A 19,412-nucleotide genomic window follows, 5' to 3' on the forward strand; every position below is an offset into this window, starting at 1 on the left:
TATACTGTTAACTTACACCTAATTCCAGAAGGTTCACATTACTCACGTAGAATTTCTTTACATACAAAGAAAATCCCAGAAGGTGAGACAGAAAGGCTTGTTTACTTAGTAGTGTGCCAGGTTCCTGCCCCTCAATAACAATTTTTTATCCTATCTTTGGAAAAAGAAGTCATTTCACATTCTCCCCATCATGTGGCCAAAGATATGACATGAGACAGATTCCACAACTGTATCAGCCTTTTTAAAACGTTGTGTAACAAATTTACATAAGTGAAAAAAAAAAAAACCTCTGAATACCTTGCGTAGACAGTTGTGCAGCTTGAGATATTAGGGAGGTGATATTGAAAGCAGATGGTCCAGCAGTAAGAATTTTATGGAGTATAGACTGCAGAGAGGCTTGTGTCACAGCTGCTGTTAGAACTGAAAACAAACATTCTGTTTTACTGACAATTCTAGAAAACCACTTTAAACTGTTGAAACTGGCTAATTACATTTAAGGTATGTTTTCTTTCAGATTTATTTCCCGTATCTACCATGACCAAAGATCCACCTCAACTGTTCTTCAGTTACTTGACTTCAAGTTGACTTGGAATGTCTAGCAAGTCCTTTCTTTAGTAGCTTTAAGACATACATTTAACATAAATTCTTTAAAAAATAATGTCAAATCTTCCAGTTGACCGTATAGATTAGTAATAATTCTTGTAAACAGCAAGAGAAAATTTGTCCAATTTGCTACTGTAGTAAGCAGAACGTGTGAAAATTTTTTTATACTACAATAATTTTTTAAAAAAGCAAAAAGCAGAATCACTTCAACTCACTGAAAGAGATGAGGGCCAGACTTAATGTTCAAGAGGAAGACAAATGTCTTCCAGGTTAAAAATCCATGTTTCTTCTTACTAATAAAAAGCCCTTATCTCTTCTGGGTTTAGCTGTCCCATGTCATCCCCCCACCAATAAAAAAAAAAAATCACTTTAAACCATTTTAAAACTGCACAATACAGGAAGAGCATCTTGCAGTACGAGATGACAAAGACCCTGAACTCTGAGCTTCTGAACTAACCTTTCCAAAAAGGTCTACAGGCTCTGTGGGATACTTCCTGGACATACTTCCAGCACACTCCTGCAAAAACTGACTCACCAGCAAAGCACAGAGTAACGGAATCGTGTGCACAGTAAGGGCAGCCCTGCTGTGCAAGGTGAAATCACTCTGCCCACATGGACACAGCCAGGCCCTCATGCCATCACAACAATTCTGAACACTCTTGTTCCAAGACATACCCAGCTGCTGCTCATATGGCAAGAGAAAATTACTAGAAATTTCACTGGGCAGCTTTTTAATAAAATACAACTGGAGTTGAGTGGACCTTTCATTTTTCAACACAGCCATAACACTTCTTTTTTTAGTCCAACCTAGTGGATTACAGTTTCAAAGACTTTCCCTGCACAGGAAAAAGAAACCAATGACCTACTCACTTACTGAATGAAGACAGAATATCTGCTGATTAAAAGGAAGCAACTGACCACTTTTTCTGATGAATAATTGCAAGGTATAGAATACTTTGTAAGCATTTTCCCTTACTTGATTTGCACTTTCAGAAAGTTAAAGACAATTAACTCTCAGCACTCCATGCAAATGTTTTACTTCCTATTTAAATCAGTGATCCTTGCACAAGAAGCGAACAAAAAATCCTACACCATTTTATCAGTAACCTGTCACATGCAGACGCATTAGATAAAACTGCATTCAAAATGCATCAACTCCCTACCTGCTCTTGCAGCAAAAGGCACTATAGCTAAGTGATAAACTGACTACTAACAACCTAAGCCAATGTAACAAAAATCTAAGGGACACACTGATTAAATGTACAACATTTCACTGGCTAGCAAAATTACTGATACGCTACCTGTATTCAGAGAAGCTTTCTTTGTTATGCTAAAGAAAAACGTTTTAGGCAGAAGATTTAAGAACCCCTAGAAGTTTCACTATTTGCAACACACGTTAACAGAACAGCAGCACAAACTACAGAAAACAAAGAACAGTGCACGAAACAAAAGAACAAAGAGCTCTAACAAAATTTTGCGCAACAGACAAATGCTGATATAGTGATTAAGTCACCAGTTTCAATTACACTGCTCATGTACATCAACATTCATTAATTTGAAAACCTTAAATGTTGAGAAGGTTTAACAGAAAAAAAACCACAAAAAACTCCACTTTACCTAGAGATTAATTTATTCACTTCTCAATTAAAATAAGGCTTTCATTTACTACAGCCTGGTATGCAATAATATACTAATGTATGTAAATGAGAGATCACATGAACGTTGAAGAATCCTTACCTTCATTGATTTTGGATATATCTACGCTAGAATTATTAAGCTGCAAGGTGGCTTGCAGAGCAGGCAGCAGCTGTCGAAGGAGATTTGGGTCCTGAAGTAATGGAGGAATTGGTGATTGTGGGATAGGTGAAACAGGAACTGTAGGAGCAGATGAAGCAGGCGCAGAAGTTGGATTCAGTCCAGAAGCAGAAGATGTAGAAGGAGTTGTGCAAGAATGGGATACAGACTTGTCCACAGATGCAGACTCTGAACAGAAGACAGACAGTATTTTTCATTTTCCCCAATACAACCTGACAACTCACTAGTACAACACTCAAATTCAGAAGATCAAATGCCTAACTACCATTTTAAGAAAAAAACTCACAACATTAATAGAACAAAAATTGAAGATAGCTGATTTCTAATGCAGTTTACACTACTGAACCTAATATTTATCATGAGCACACAAATGCAACTTTTCCACTTCAAGATACTGGATGAAAAGCAGCCAGTATTCAAAATGGGACATTTTTTGCTTAACTTTTATGGCAAATGTGGGCCAAAAATTCCTTACTGATCACCTACATTCATATTCTACACTTTTTTTATGATCTCAATCTTTCTTTGGAAAATATACTATGAAGAAAAACCTTATAGCCCATGGATTTTGCATATAGGCTACTGTGTCAAATTTGACAGGAGGGTATAAGCCATGCTCCATTTATGAAGAGACCAGTGCAAGAAGCCACAAATATAAGTCTATTGTACAAAATCCAGCTACATTGCTGAGGATTTAGAAAGGATAATGAGCTGTACTAGAAATGTAAAACAATGCTGTTAACATCCCCACAGCAGAGTGGAAAAATATCTAAAATGTGTATGCCCATAATTAATTTTTAACTTGTCAGCTTCTTCTGAAGCATTTAGACCGATATCCTTTATTTCATTAATACGATTTTAGGAAATATTACCACTCATTCTCCAGAGAAACAAATAGTACTTAAATACAATGATACTATTTGGCAATTTATTCTGAATAATATGAGTTAAGTGATTTTAAATACGACTTCTACTTAACAGAAAGTTGCTCCTCCATTCCAATACGGTGAGAAATCTCAGCAATGGAAGTATTTCAACTTACTACAGGTGTACCATCAGTCACTTCAAATATCCTCCCTTTAAGAAACCTGGACCACCATATTTCAATCTGAGCTCCTCCTTCTCTCATCCTCATTAAACCCTCAGAGACCCCTGCCCACAAAATCAGTCAAGACTAATGCATCTACAGCACCAAAGAAGTTGGATGCAGAGCATAAAGCAATGGATCCAAGATCTCATGCAGGATGTTTGCCCACAGTAATGAAGATCCAGATTTTAAACCCACCTCAAACCGGGCAGAGAAGGTCAACCTGGATATTCTACATTTCAGGCAAAAGTCTAGAACCTTTTCCCAAAAGTAGGGAAAAACTGGCTGGGAAGTTCTTTTACTTTTAAGGGTGTGCTTGGTTTTTTTATTTGGAGAAATGGTCAAAGTAAGATGATGATGACTTTATTAGTAAAGAAGTGATATGGTCTGGTTTCTTTTACTACAGAAGAATAAAATGTCACAGAATTTCTAACAGCTTTTGTATTCCAATAACCTTAACTTCAACTTCCAATACTAATTTGGAGAAGAACCCTAAAAAAACAAACAAAAAATTACAGAAGTAACGATGTGCAAATCTTTTCACTAAGATTTCTAATCTCACTGGGAAGAGGATTTCTGCTTCAGTGCTGTTATAGCATAAATAGCTTATAAAGGTCACAAATACTCCAGAAAACTTTTTCCAGACAAGCAGCTGAGAAATCTGAACCAGAAAAAAACTGCTGAAGAATTTGAAAGCCTGCAAGGATGCAACAGCCAGGACACAGAGACATATTTTGGAGTTTCAGGCAAACTTCTGAAAAAGATGTGCCCCTATCTAGTTACAATCTCCTCAGGGTTGGTAGCAATGTATCTGTGAAGGGACGTGGTAATTTCACCAGGAGCTTTGGTAAGAACAACTTAAAAAGGGACAAAGAGGTTACAAAGATTGAAGACGGGGAAAAAAAGAATAAAGTTTCTGTAGGGTTTTCAGTAACAAGTGAACTAGGACAGCTGATTAGGTATTAGTTACCATAAAACACTAAGTCATTAGTAAAAGTTTTTGTTATAAAGTATTTAATCCTATGTTACAGCGTTCAAAGTAAACATTAAGACAACATATGTCAGGTCAAGACATATCCAACAAACAAGAATCTTATTATACTAAACAAAAATATGTGAACCTGAAATTGAACTTGGATCTGTCACAGTCCAAATAAGATCAAGATACACTGACACACAAAAGCAAGGGAAATAAGCACAATGGAGCACATTAGTACTTACATGTACAAGCCTGCTACCCACTGTTTTGAAAACCTTACCAGAAAAACAACCATTAAAACACCTTCATTTCAAAATGAAAAAATACTGCAACTGCCAGCACTAATTTTAAAACATATTTAATGCATTTAGGCTTGTCTTCAGAGTTAAATATTAAGTTAAGAATCAACTCACTACTGTATTATTTACTCATATAAGCAAATACCTGATCCTCAAACCACACCACCATAGCAAACAGCTGGAAGTGCTTTTCACCCATGCAGTTCTGAACAGAAAATACACTGAAGCAAAGGCAAACTCAAGCTAACAATGCAGTTAAAATAAACCTTATACCCATCCAGTTCTGGGTATTCACTTATTTCTTGAATAACAGAACTCAAAACATGTCACTCAAAACCACTGAGGTCTGTAAAACTACTTTAGTTTGAGTTTTTATGCTCTAAAAATGCACACTGAATTGCATCAACACAGTACAGTCAAGTTATTTCTTTCAGACAATATGGAGACATTATTTCACATAGCTTTATTACTGCAGGTATTCTAAGTTAAAATGTATGTGTGAAAGGTATTTTTCTACAACCACCCTATCAAAAGTAGAGAAAAGATACAAAGCAAGGGTAACACCTAATGCTAACATTACAATATTCTGAGATGTTTAGCAACTCAAAATCAAACCACTAAATATTATAAAAGAATACATCTCTATGATTATGACTACCTACATGTACATCACATCACAGTGGCTACTTAACATCACAGAGGATGCAGAATAAAATGACTGTTCAGAGCATCACTGCATTACACAAATTAATTTATTATTAATGAAATTTAAGCTATAAATCTGTTTCTGCCAATGAAACACGTTTATAGCTTAAATGTCATTAATTATAAATTAAAACAAATTGGTAAAAATATCTGTAGAAATTCAAGTATTTCTTGTCTGTGTTAAGTAGCTGTGCTAGTTCTGGCCAGGACAAGATTAATTTTTGGAGTAGCCAGAGGAGATGGGTTATTCTATACTACCTCACTTTGCTACCAGAGGCAGGGGTAAGGGAGTTTTTCCAGTCAGTGTAGGGTGAATTGTTTCTCTTGTACACCCTTTTATTAATATTGTTGCTGTTAGTGTTCATTTCTTATTGCTGATTCCAGTAATTTTTTCCTATCTCAAGCTGCAATCTTTTCCTTTTGTGCCTCCAATTCTCTCTGTCTGTCACAGGAGAGAGGAAGGAAGCAGTGAATGAACAGTGCATGGGCAACACTACTCATAAACCTCAACAGCTTTATTTGGCACCCAAAGGGTTGAGATAATCAGATCTGACCAGAGTGGTTTGAAACAAATTTGATTTAAGCATTTGTTGTACTGGGCAGGGAGTCAACAGCCACAAAGTTGTCTGGTCTGTTCACATGGCTGTGGCACACAGCCCTGTGTATATTCCTGTACACACCCTGTGTGCCCACCACGGTACCTCTTCACAGCAGGGCGAGAGCGGGATCAGGATTGCTGTGTTGCTGCACTGTGGGAGACCAGTTCATGGCATGTGGGGGGCAATGAGGGTCATTTGGGATGTGAGAACAGTAATGCTCTTTTATCCTTCCTTTGGGGCCTACCTCTGGGAGTCCATTAAATTTACCTAGTCTGTGGGGGAACAGGGGCAGGTAATTTTCCCCAGCTTTTTATGCCCTTTGTCACTTTCAGGCCTATTAAACCAGCTTTTGAGAATTCTGGATTTCCTCTGGTTGTTAAAAAAGCATGGTGTTGCTGCTATGTCTCTTGAGTCTGTACCATGTTCAGAGTCAGTGTGGCCCACAGCATGCTTAGAATCCAGAGAGAGACTTCTAAGGAGGTCTGCTCTGCAGGTGGATCATCACGAGTGGCATGGAATGTCAGAGAAAATGGGCCAGTTTTGGGGGAAATTCTCTGCTTCAATAGTTTGGAAGTTCACCCCTGAACAACTACAGGAACCTGATAAAGCAACAGTATATTTTCAAGGAGGATGGTGTGACATCTCCAGAGGGGAGGAAATCATTGCAGTGTGTTGGGCACTGGCCATTCTTCACCAGACATAGTTCAATACTAGACAGTCCCTCAGAGAACAGGAGGAAAACAGGCACTGAGACCACTCAAACAGCAGCTGAACCACAGGATGGATCTGTGCCACTAGCAGTTATCCTCTATGTAAGAAGAAATCCAAGATCAAATCAGTTCAGTCAGTGAGGGATGAAGACAAAGTAGAACCCTCACAACAGCAGGAAGAGGAAGGGCCAAAGATAATTACCCAATCCCTGTCCCTGAGTGAGTTGTGAGATATGCAGGAAGATTTCAGCTGCCAGTCAAATGAACTCCTGGTTATCCAGCTGCTCCAATGCTGGGGTATCATGGCCCATGATATGAAATTAGATGGTAGTGGAGCCAAGCAACTGGGATCTCTGTCATGGGACATGGGTATTAAATAGGGAATTGGGAAGAAGACAAACCCTCAGCCTTTGGAAGTGACTCTTGTCATGCAGGAGGGAAGGTATCAGGTGTCATCTCAAGGACAATCTAGTAGTACACCCCAGAGGGCAGAATGCCATGGAAAAAAGGTATCCAGTACATGAATCAGATGCGATGGAGTAATGTACAGAGATTCAAATAACAAGGAGTCTCCTGTATATTCAGATCAGTCCAGTGCACACAATCCATGTGGCAGAAGTCTGTACAGAGCACGCCACTGTCATACACCAACTAACTGGCATTCATGCCCAGAGAAGGAGAAACAAACAGTACTTCATGTGACTACCCAATGCCAGCAATATAAAGATCATCTTGACCCACACCTAGGCTGTGGAGACTGTCCAAGACTTTGGACAAACTTGAAAAAGTCAGCAAGGAAATGTCCCATGCCCTGCCAGTACAGACCAAAGTCTTTGTTACTGGGAGCAAGCACCCCCCTACTGGAGAGAGAAGACACCCCCTCTGCTTGAGAGAGACAAGGCAACCTATGTTTTTATTGTGAGCAAAACAGAGGACATGAGGCAGTGCAATGGAAAATCCACCTCTGCCCTAGCAGGATGGGTATGTGAGGTGAATGTCTGGAAGAACAACCACAACAGGAAATTCTTCACAGACAAATGCCACTCCAGTTTTCAGTGGGCAAGTCCTCAGACAGAAGAGGTGATGTTACTTCTGATCCTCCAGAAGGGACCTCCAGTACATATTTACAAGGAGTGAGCAATGAGAACTATGACCAGGACCCCAGCCAGATGGGGGAAAGGGACAATCAGATCTATTGGGCCAATGGATCCTATAACTGGATCCAATGGCCTGGCACATCAGACCCCCAAGAGTACAAGGCTTTAGCTGACACCAGCACACAATGTACCCTGATGCCATCGAGATACGCAGAGACAGAATCCATCTGGATTTCTGGGGTGACAGGGGCATCCCAACAGCAGCCTGTACTGGAAGCTACGTGAATCTGACTGGGAATGAATGGCAAAACTACCCCACTGTGCTGTGGGTTTTTGGAGAATGCATATTCCAGATTACAGACAGGTAGTCAGCCCCCTCTATCATATGACACGAAGAATGATTTCAAGCTGGGTCCTGAACAACAAACTTTTAAACAAAACAGGATCACACAGCAGCCCTTGGGCCAGTCAAGACAGAAGATGTGAAAAATGCTCTACACTGCAATCAGGGAGAATGGTCCTTCCTGGAGTGTCTAGTAAAAGCACCTGGGGAGACACAAGGATTACCCCTGGAGTTCTGGAGTTGGGATACAAAAGATTTGAGGCCTGCTACATCCCAACTGAAAAAAAGATACTGGCAACTTAAGAAGGGGTTCAAGCTGCTTCAGAAGTGACTGGCACCGAAGTACAGCTACTCCTGGCATCCTGACTGCCACTGCTGGGCTGGATGTGCAAGGGAGAAATCCCTTCCACACCTGATGCCACTGATGCCATGGGGAGCAATTGGGTTGTGCTGGTTACACAGCAAACTCAAACAGGAAACCTCAATCGCCCTTGGATCTTGGAAGTCATCACTAACTGGCCCAAAGATGAAAATTTCGAACTATCATAATCATCAGAGGAGGAGAAGGTGACATGTGCTGAGGAGACCTTACCATATAATCAGCTACTACCAAAATGAAAACTGATGGCTCCTGTTGCATTGTAGGGACACACTGAAAATGGAAAGCTGCTGGACTCCTATGAGGCAAACCACAGAAGCTACTGAGGGACAAGATGGATCAAGTCAGGTTGTACAGCTGAAAGCTATCCAGCTGGCTTTAGAAAATCACTGAATGAGACAAAAAGGCCAACACTCTACCTATACAATGAGTCACAGACAGTTGCAAATGCTCTGTGAAGATGGCTGGACTGATGGAAAAAGACCAGTTGGCACTGGAGAGGGAAAACCATCTGGGCTGCTGTACAGTGGCAAGACATAATTGCTTGGGTAGGAAAGTTGACTGTGAAAGTCTGTCATGCAGATGCTCTCTGCACCTGAGAGTTGGGCTACTGAGGAACACCCCAACAACAGAGGGGTGGACCAACTGCCAAGCTTAAAGTGTCTCAGATGCATCTGGACTGGCAACAAAAGGGTGAATTATTTATTTCTGTTCAGTGGGCTCATGGCACCTCACATCATCAGGAAAGAGATGCAACACACTGACAGGCTCACAACTGAGGGCTGGGTTTAACCATGGACAGTAGCTCACAGGTTATCCACAACTGCAAACCAAGCACTGCAATCAAGCAGACCAAGTGGGTGAAGCCCCTGCTGTACGATGGACGATGGTGAGAAGTACAGGGAAGTCTGGCAGATTGATTATATCACACTTCCACAAATCCACCACAGCAAGCTCTACATGCCTACAATGACAAGAACAATCACTGGGATAGCTGGAGACACACCCTGTGCCTCAGCCACTGCCTGGAACACCACCTCAGGCCTTGAAAAGCAAGTCCTGTAGCAGAACGGTACCCTGAAAGAACTGAAGCAGCCAATGGGACTAATTTTGAATACAGCCTCAGAGACACCTGGGCCACAGCACTGAGTGGGTAATTAATACTCCCTATCAGACACCAGCCTCTGGGAAAACTGATCTGTACAACAGACTGTTAAAAACCACACTGAAAGCAGTAAGTGGTAGGGGCCTTCAAACACTGGGAGATAAATCTAGCCAAGGCCACCTAGTTAATTAACACTGGAGACTCCACTAAGAGAGAAAGCCCTGTCTAAACAAAACTTTCATGTACCACAGAAAGGGATTAAGACCCTGTGGTGCACATGAAGAATGTGGTAGGAAAGACAGTCTGGATTAGTCCTTCCTCAAGCAAAGGCAAAACCCATACACAGGGCAGGCAAACCCATCCAAGTTTTTGCTCAAGAGCCTGGGTGCACTTGGTGGGTAATGCAGAAGGATAAGGAAATACTATATGTGTACCTCAAGGGGATTTGATTCTATTGTGAGAACAGTCTGTACTAAAACACAGTATTAAAACACTGGCTGCTGAATGACACTGTCACTGTATGCTATAACTACTGTGGACAGTGAGTAGGGACTGCTTCAGATTTACCAATCAGGAGATTCTGATACATCTTGCAATTAGCCAGGAGCACACCAGTGGGAAGGTGTAGGATCTGGGCAAGATGTAAGTGATATAGAATAAGGGGTGGATACGTCCTGGATCTGGCCAGCGCAGGGTTAATTTCTGCAGCAGCCAGGAAGGGCAGTTATTTTGTACCAGCTCACTTCACTGCCTGGGCGGGGGAAGGGAGCCTTTCTCCAGTCGGAGAAGGTGGCAGCAGCTCCCACACTGCAGCTCCCTCGTGGTGAGCTTTTGTTCTCAGGTGAATTTTGCACCTCTCTTGTACACCCTTCTAACAATATTGTTGCTTTTACTGTTCATTTCTTATTTCATTGCTGTTTCCAGTAAATTGTTCTCATCTCAACCCCTTTGATCTTTACCTCTTCTTCACAAAGAGAAACCCCTCTGTGATGGAAACTCACATGTTAAAAATACAGAGTACAAATTAGTTGTACTTTCTTCAGCTTAATTTAAACCCATCTATCTTCACAGCTCAGACAGGATACTAAATCCTAGAATGCTGCCAACAAAACAAAGCCTCTAAATATTTCCACATCCATTTTGGAGTAATGTAACTACAAAGTTTAAAACCTGGTTTAATTTATGATGCTGTACAGAGCCTGCACGTTTTGCCTTTTGAAGTTAATTTACCTAGCCAGAACTCCTCAAGATGGAATATTTGTCTGACAAAAACCCTCAGATATCACTCACTGGAGTGTACAGATTTCCCCTGCTTTTTCCACAAATAGAAGCAGAAACTCCTCACTCCCTTTCTTTTTCTCCTTAATTCCCTTTTTCTGACAGACTGTTTCATTGTTTATTTTGCCAGAGAATTAAGTTTACTTTCCAACATCTAAACACTATTTTTTAGTTTATTAGAGTTTTTTAAAATGCCGGTTAATAATACAATCCTGTGGTTCTTAAGTGCACTTGAAGCCCTCAAACATCACGAAACAGTCAAGATGAACATAGCATGCTGAGAAAAGTTAAACATCTCCACAGATTTAAATCCTGTAGTTTTACAATTCTGATACACCTGTGTAAACATCAATTCAAGGTCCTTGACAAGCAATCTACACTAGTATTGCAAAATAAGGATTTGGATTACCTGGCAGTCATTCATAAACCTAACCTGAATCATTAAGCATCAAACTAATTTTGAAATGACAACTGGAATTCTACCAACACAAAATGCAAAATTAATCCACATCTTACAAAAATTTTTAATAACAATTTGAGACTTTTGCAGGCTTTACAGCACAGACTATGGCTGAAGAAGTGGAACAGGGCAAGGCTGCAGCCTCTTCACTGTCAACATCAATTTCAAAACAAATGCTGTGCAAATGACTCTAACCTCACCTAAAACTTCAGCTTTTATCATGCAAGTTCCAAGGAAAACTTTTTAAATAATAAAAACTAAAAACTAAAGCTAGAATGCAGCATACTGCGATCTCTTCAAGTTGTAAGAACTTCATTAAATAAAATTTGTTTTATCTCTTCCTCTGAATGACTAAAGAAAAATAAGAAAATTAGATCATTTTAAAATAAGTTTTTGTGATTTTAAAAACATGACTTTGCACTAATTTTTCCATTATAAGCTATGCACAATAAAGTCTCAACAGCTGGAACTTTTAAAAAAACTTTAAAAATCCATTCCCTTTGGGGCAATAACATGAAAATACAATTTGCTTTCTGACAATTATGCAAGTAAGTTTATTAGATGCAGCCTACACACAGACCTGTATTATAGAACTAAACAACTTTCTGCACCATCAACTTCATTCACATGGAAAAAAAATGACCAAAATAAACCCACAGAGGAAAACAAAGTAAGTGGATGGCAAAAAGAAACACCATTAGATTTGGACATTAACTTAATGGGAAGAACTATTAATTTGTTTAATATTAAAATGGAGCTGCAAAAAACCTTTTTATAATAAAAATTATTTTTGAAAACCACAGTGATTAGGGAAGAGCTTTCTATCCATAACCCTCTCTGCTAGGAGTGTGACCCACAATCACATCTTTTGGACAAAAAAGAAAGAAATCCAAGTTATCAGTCAGAATTTCACATGACAAGAACCTGTATGACAAAGACTCCGTTTGTTTTAAGTTTTGTGAAGAGGTTTGCCAAAGTTTTTGCTGAAGTAGAAACACCAGGTCAAGTCACAATGGGAACATTCTGGTGTGACTCTTCCAAGCAGTGGGAATTTTTTAACAACCCATGATGGGTTATTAAATAATGGCCAAACAATCCTTTCAGAAAAAAATCAAAAAACAGATAATTTTCAGCAGTTGTGCCAAAATGATCCTCAGTTTTTTTTCTAAGCACCCTTAGCTTCTCAGTTTGAGTCAGTACATAAACACACTACAGAATCTTGCCATCATCAATCTCTGCCCATCATGACAAGAATTTTTGCACCTAAGCAAACAGCTGATCTGCCAGGACTGACATGATGAAAGGCAGCCCTGAGCCTACAAGACTTGAATGCAAGGGGGTGGAAATTGAAGCCTTCTGGCTGTTCAGCTACTCTGCTTCAATGCAGAGGCTTGACACTGGCAGTCCCGCACCTCTGCTGTGTCTGTGCAGCCCTGTGAGCACCTGGAACTTGCTCACCCTCCCTCCTGACCAGGGTGTGCAGAGCTCATCAGGCACATGAGAGTGACAGAGAGGTGGGAAAAAAGAACAAAACTGGGAAATGCCTTTTTTGTGAAGAAAGGACTTGACAGCCCTCTTTCTGACAGCTAACATACTTGCACTCCCTGCATAATATAAATAATATATATTAGCAGCTTTAAATTAATGCTATATATTAGCTTGTTCTCACTCTGATTTATAGCAACAAAGACTTACTTTTAATGACATGGAAATTACCAAGTACTGCTGACTAGATGATTCCTAAATTATTAAAATGACCCTTTGAGTGTTCCTATAGCTCTTACTACTGATGTAATTTTTATCCTATTTAAAACAAAACAAATGCATCCAAAGTCCTTTGGAAACATTACCTCACTCCCTTGTGAGCTTGAGCTGTTATCTTTGCACTGCTAGCAACTATTAGGCACTAGTGCTCTCACAGTGTGTTCTCAGTAGGAGAAAAACTACATCACAAAATTCTCAGAAATTTGTATCCTGTCGCCCTCTAAACCTCATCTCTGCTTTACTGATTAAAAACTACTACCCAGAACAGCTAACAGAACTGCTTCATTTTCTGCTCATGATTAAGAATCATAACACATTTTCTGTGCTGAAGCATCTGGAGTGCACAGTCCACCAACCAAGCTCTCTGAGCACTGACATCACATTTATCTGTTTTACAGTTCAGTTCTGATCTACTAAGGACTGTAAGCCACAGCCAAAATACATAAATATTTAAAAGCAATGCATTCTGTAAACACATTTGGCCAAATGGAACTATAGTAACAATATCAACTAGAGTCTCAAAAATACTCAAATTACCTAAAATACAAAAAAAAAAATCCCTATTTCTCACATTTGGATTACTCCAGTCTTAAAACTGAATTTTTTCTGTATTTTACCTCTGCTGTCAAAATAAATGTAACAGCAATGTTCATCAAACAAGTAGAAAGTACTGGAAGAAACATATTCTCACATGTAACTTTTTCTAACCGACATATGAATTGAGTAATGTACTTGGAACTGCAAAACTCAGCCAAAGAAGATGCAACAATACCAGAAGCAATGTTAATAACTGACCACTAAAGCTAGCAAGTGTTACAAGAAAACCACAAGGGTGAGAAAGGGAAAAGAAGCACTGCAGTCACAGCCCACCCAGCATTGTACTGGCCAGCTTGCTGTGCTCTCACAGAAGTTTTAGAGGACTGCTGCACTAGAAACAGAAGTGCTGCCTTGATGGGACTCGGAGGAAAGGTGTGAGAAGCAGTATCCTACAGACAGACACACTGTTAAGATAAGGACAATACAACATTTCATTCTGAATTAGAAATAGGAAAATGTGATGTGCCCTACAGAAAAAGCAGCCAAAAAGTAGGAAAAGCAACCCCACACTTTACCTGCATAAAGCACTCACAGTGAGCACAAACAGAAGCAGCAGATTCTGACTGGAACATTCAAACCAAAGGGTAGAGGTCAAATAGTTCCCCAGGAACTCTCCACTACTGCCAGCCATTGAGGGCAGAGGACTACTGCTAACAGCTGAGCTATAGTTCAGCCAGGGATTTTATTCAATCTCCTTGTGGGACTACAACATACCCCTGCAGCAAAAGAGATTGAGCTGAAAAAAGCATTGTCGTTGGGTTTTGTGTTTTTCTGTTGTTCTTCTGTTCAAAACCATTACCGCTTAAAAAATACACACTGAAATCAGAACTATTAAAAGAGTGGTACATATATGCTGGCATAAGGCAGCCAGCAACACATTCACAAGAAGCAAGAATTCATTTAAGGAAGGACTACTGCACATATTATTCAGTCATTTGGACCAATCTATTTTTTTAGGCAAAAAAATAGTTTTACCTCTTTTTAGAAAGAGAGAGGGATGGCATAGTCAGTGAACAGAAAAAGAAGATCAAATGCTATTTGCTTTACTACTGTAAACATAAACCTCTCAAACTATTTTTCAGTTCTGCAAAGACTTTTAGAAGATTGTTTGAACCGAGTGTCTCAGGACAATTATTGTATTTTCAATTTGTAAAACAGCTACAAAAAATATTTTATAAACTGCATACTTCCAGTACTACAGGTTCAGAGTCACACCTGAGAGAATGAGTAACAGTAAATCATCCAAAGCACTCCTGCTTCCCTTTTAAAAAAATTAGATATGTAAAATGCTATGGAAAATTTACTGGTTTAATTTCTTAGAAAGACAGTCCAACATTCACCAGAAAAAGGAAAGTCAACTGAATGCACTGTTGAGCTTTTATCATGACAGCACCCGCACTGAAGTCTTCTGTTTTTGTACAAGAGGTAAAGCAACGTGTGAAAACTCACATTTTCTACAGTAAGAATTTCAAGCCCAACATTTACCTACTCTAATTCTTCAATTATTTACTAACGTTCTCTAACTGACCCTTTTCTGAAGCTCAGTACAGTATTTGGTCACAATCAAGTGCCATGAAACAGATCAATGAGGCATGATTATTACAGAGAATCTATTCATTTAACCCATATAAAATTTAAAAAATATCTAAGAATACAGAAATTCAGTAAATTGTTTAATATGGAACCATCCATGGATTCTAACATCTAGATTTACAAGACTGCCCTGTATGATTGTTTTCAATATTATTCCCAGCTGTATGTCCTCAAATTAATGTTGTATGTAAGAAATATTTGAACTCTCTGCCAACATCTGTAGCAGCTGTCAGGATGGGAAGTTCCTTCAATTTCTATAAGAGTCATCTCTTCAATTATGAAGATGTGCAGTAAAGCAGCAAAAGAATACCCAGTATGAAATCTGATCACACACCAAATGGGAATCAAGAACATGCCAGAATTGAGTAATAACAAGAGAGGGTTTAAGTGTATTTTAAATATAGAAATGGAAAGAGTTGATATACTAAAGGAAAGAACACCTGACACAGATGTTCTCACTGTGATGTGCACAAGTGCATCAAACTGCAGTCAGAAAATCAAGGCTTAACTGAAACAGGTAACCACTGCTCTCAGTACAAGAACCATGCTTGAACTAGAACACCTTACTCTGTCCTTTACTGCGCTGAACAGGAAAAGGCTTGCTGAAAATTACCTGTTTCTCTGTAGTTTACAGTCAGTATTAATGACACAGGTTATGTGAAAATGCACAAAGTGTCAAGAAAAAACATTAAAAAATTTCTTTACATGCACAATTACCTTACAGTATTTGTCAGTGTATGCTATTGTTCGAATATTTTGTGTGGCCACCTGTTCTTAAGTCTGTGTAGAAGTTGGAACTCTTTAATAAACAAAAGTGGAAGAGTCGAAAACAAACACAGAGCACAAGACTGGTGTCAGACCAGAGTCTGTTTTGGCCTTCTTTTTAAAACTATTTAACTAGGCCAACTTGCAAGTATGGACAGGGCAACAAGCCCTCCTTAAAAAAGAGAATTCAATCACACATTAAGTACACAATATTTTAAATTAAAACACAACATGATTAGCAAAAATAATTTTCTCCCTCCCAAAGCCCTCAAAATAGAATTTTCTTACACAGCACCACTCTGAAAACTCTACTACACCAAAGTAATCCACTATCATTAATGACACACACCTCATTCTCACAATCTTCTTGAGCTCTTCATCCCTAACAATGAAGTAAATCTAACTAAAAGACAAGGTCTGAGAGGTCATAAACAATGCACAGTGGAGCCCTGATCTTCACTCGACTGTAACTGGATCTACCAGGTATTATCAGGTAGCAGAAACACATACTATGAGATTTAGAATTGAAGATCCAATATTTCTCAAGATACAGATCAAAACAGATTAGCTCCTACAAAAATGTACAAAACTCTCGCTTTCTGTAAGAACTGAGCTTGTGCTGATTGAAAGGTTTGACACTGGCATTCCAAACAATAACAGCAGTTCATAAAACATAATGGTCCAAAATGACTTTCAAATTGTGTAACTACATGACAACTCAAACAAATGGCAAAGATCCAAAACAACAAGAGAGAAATCAAGAATTAAAATATGTTCTACAAAAATTCATTTGAAATGTTAATTTGCAGAATAAGGCCATAAATAGTAAATATCACAGTGTCAATTTGAAGTTGTATAAGACACAGCAAATTGGGTTTGGGGGAAAGTAAACACATCAAAACAGTAATCAGGTTCTAAAAGCACATACAATCAAAAAGGAAAAAATCATTAAAGTCTAGTACTAACATACTTTGAACAAGCAATGTAATGCAATTCATCATTTGAATACTAGAGGGAATTCCATTAGACATACCTTTTCTCTCTGTTTTCTGTGCAGGGATGGAAGATGTGGATGTAGACAGTTTTGATAAAGTAGATGCTCCATTAGCATCAAAGGATTTCTTTGGCTGGTGATCAGATTGTAGAGAAAATGGACTAGGAGGAACAGTGCTTGGGGTAGCAGTTGGATGAACCACTGTTTTGATGGGATGCTGCACTGGAGTAGAACTACTGTGAGTCTCTGCTCTTGGCAGTCTGTAGTCTCTGTCATTGTGCCTGCTCGTTTGAGATAAAATATTCTGTGGGAGCATACTGCTGGTGTCACTGGAATGCTTGTCTTCCACTTTTTTCAGGATTCCCCAAGTAACATTGCAATAAAACAAAAACAACAAAAAAAGATTAAATTAGAAACAAGTCTAAGATTGCAGTAACTGATTAATACAGCTGCACACCAACAACTAGAGCTGATTGAACTTATGATTAAAAAAAGCTTCAAGTAAATTTTGCCTTTTTTGATGCTGATCTAATTCTACTCACTGACAAAATGCATTTTCTCTGACCTTTGCTTGATTTAGAGCTCCAGTTAAGCACTGTATTTTGATGAAAGGCTGCTTTATAACGAGTGTTACAGTCAAGTTAACTTTTGAAGTCTCCTAAAAAGATCTAAATCAAGATCTATTATTTCCATCTTGTATTTAGTGTGAAGAGATAATTTATGCCATTTTTCTTTTGTTCATTAAAATCCCTGAACATCAAGTATCATTTAATAGTTTCACATTCTAGCCTTCAAAGAATTCCTCTTCATGGCACTTGAGTACTACTACAACAAGCTTACTTACAGTTAATTCAAGGCATTTATATATATTAAATGAATGACTCATCTGCACTGGTCACATGATCATAGACTAAAATATGCTACTCAGGGAACATACCAAGTAAACAGAGAGTAATTCTTTTATAGATTCTTACATTTTCACCTGTCACAAAACAAACACTCACTGCATTATGCATGACTGCTATCTTTTTGCAGCATCCAGTATATTTTAGCATGCAGAGGAAGTTTCAGTGTACACAGAAAAATACCCCTTTACACATCACCTTGTCAAATCCCAAGAGCGTGGGTGAAGAATAATGCTTTGGCTTCTGCTTTTAAACTACCCTGAGACGTACGCTACAAATTTATCCAAACTACATCAGGATACAGACAGGATCTCACAGTACAACTATCTACCAGAAAAAAACTGACACAGATTAAAGCTAGCTATCAGAATAAAAATCTGCAAGTTACAGAAATTTACAGTCCAGGGAAGATTTTGCTAAGAGTACTGGTGAGGTAAAAATATGCTCTCAATAACACACACAAGCCTCTGAAAACCCTGATATCAAAATCCATTGAATTAGGTTATTATTTTTAGATGTGAAATCTTTATTTTTAAGGTCAGAATATGAGATTAGCAGGTCTCAATGATCACAACAGTCCAACTAAATTACAGATGATGCAACTTGTTTAAGTAACTACCCATGAAGATAATTAAACTCGACAGTAAAAGCCACAAAAAGGAGGAGAACCATGAAAAGCATTAAGCATATCTTGCACTAGTGAAGTTATTTAAAGAAACCACATTTGGGAGAGTTAACTGTGCTAACCATTTGGCTTTTATATATGAAAAGGTGAGAAAAAGAGCTAAGGAAAGGGATTTTTCATTGTTTTTGAAGTCTGGAAAAGAAAACAGTAATGCAAACAAGGCAAGAATATATTGCTGTAAAAAAACCACATACTTCCACTGGCAAACCCACTGGCAGCTGTCGCCTGCATCACCTCTCTTCTGTAATCCCTATCTTTTGGAAAACTGTTAACTGACATTTTGCTTGCTTCTTTTTGTCTCTGCTCTCTGAAGAAAAGAAAAGAAAAGTTAGGTAAAAATGTACATTATCTAATAATAAAACAGTTTCTATAAGTTACATGAGATGAATTAAACTGGTAAGAGCTTGCTGCTACAGGTGGGGTTAGCAAACCCCAGCCACTGCTTCCTTACATGCGTTCTTGTTGAAGCCCACAATACACCAATTCAGCTCACTAATCTTGTCCAAAATAAAAATCCACCCAAAAAACCCACCCTGAAACAAAACATTAAAAACAACACTCACCCAGAAAACTAGAACAAAAATCCAATGGAACAAATAAATAAACCCCAGAACAAAACAAAAACCAAACCAACCAACCAAACAACAAAA

The 19,412-nt window shown here is 38.7% G+C and overlaps 1 protein-coding gene across 5 annotated transcripts in view; it reads right to left on the reverse strand.

The window, feature by feature from the left end:
- The window catches only part of WAC (WW domain containing adaptor with coiled-coil), a 55,881-nt gene that overhangs the window by 14,786 nt on the left and 21,683 nt on the right, over window positions 1-19,412 (reverse strand). For all 5 annotated transcript variants that reach the window (XM_064704041.1, XM_064704037.1, XM_064704040.1 and 2 more), the window contains exons 6-9: window positions 18,957-19,069; window positions 17,212-17,520; window positions 2,341-2,586; window positions 298-420 (exon numbers count right to left, since the gene is read on the reverse strand). In XM_064704041.1, the coding sequence (XP_064560111.1) occupies window positions 298-420; window positions 2,341-2,586; window positions 17,212-17,520; window positions 18,957-19,069 (791 nt within the window). The remainder of the gene's footprint in view (window positions 1-297; window positions 421-2,340; window positions 2,587-17,211; window positions 17,521-18,956; window positions 19,070-19,412) is intronic.

The sequence above is a fragment of the Zonotrichia leucophrys genome, chromosome 2, assembly GCF_028769735.1.
Source record: "Zonotrichia leucophrys gambelii isolate GWCS_2022_RI chromosome 2, RI_Zleu_2.0, whole genome shotgun sequence".
Lineage (NCBI taxonomy): Eukaryota > Metazoa > Chordata > Aves > Passeriformes > Passerellidae > Zonotrichia > Zonotrichia leucophrys.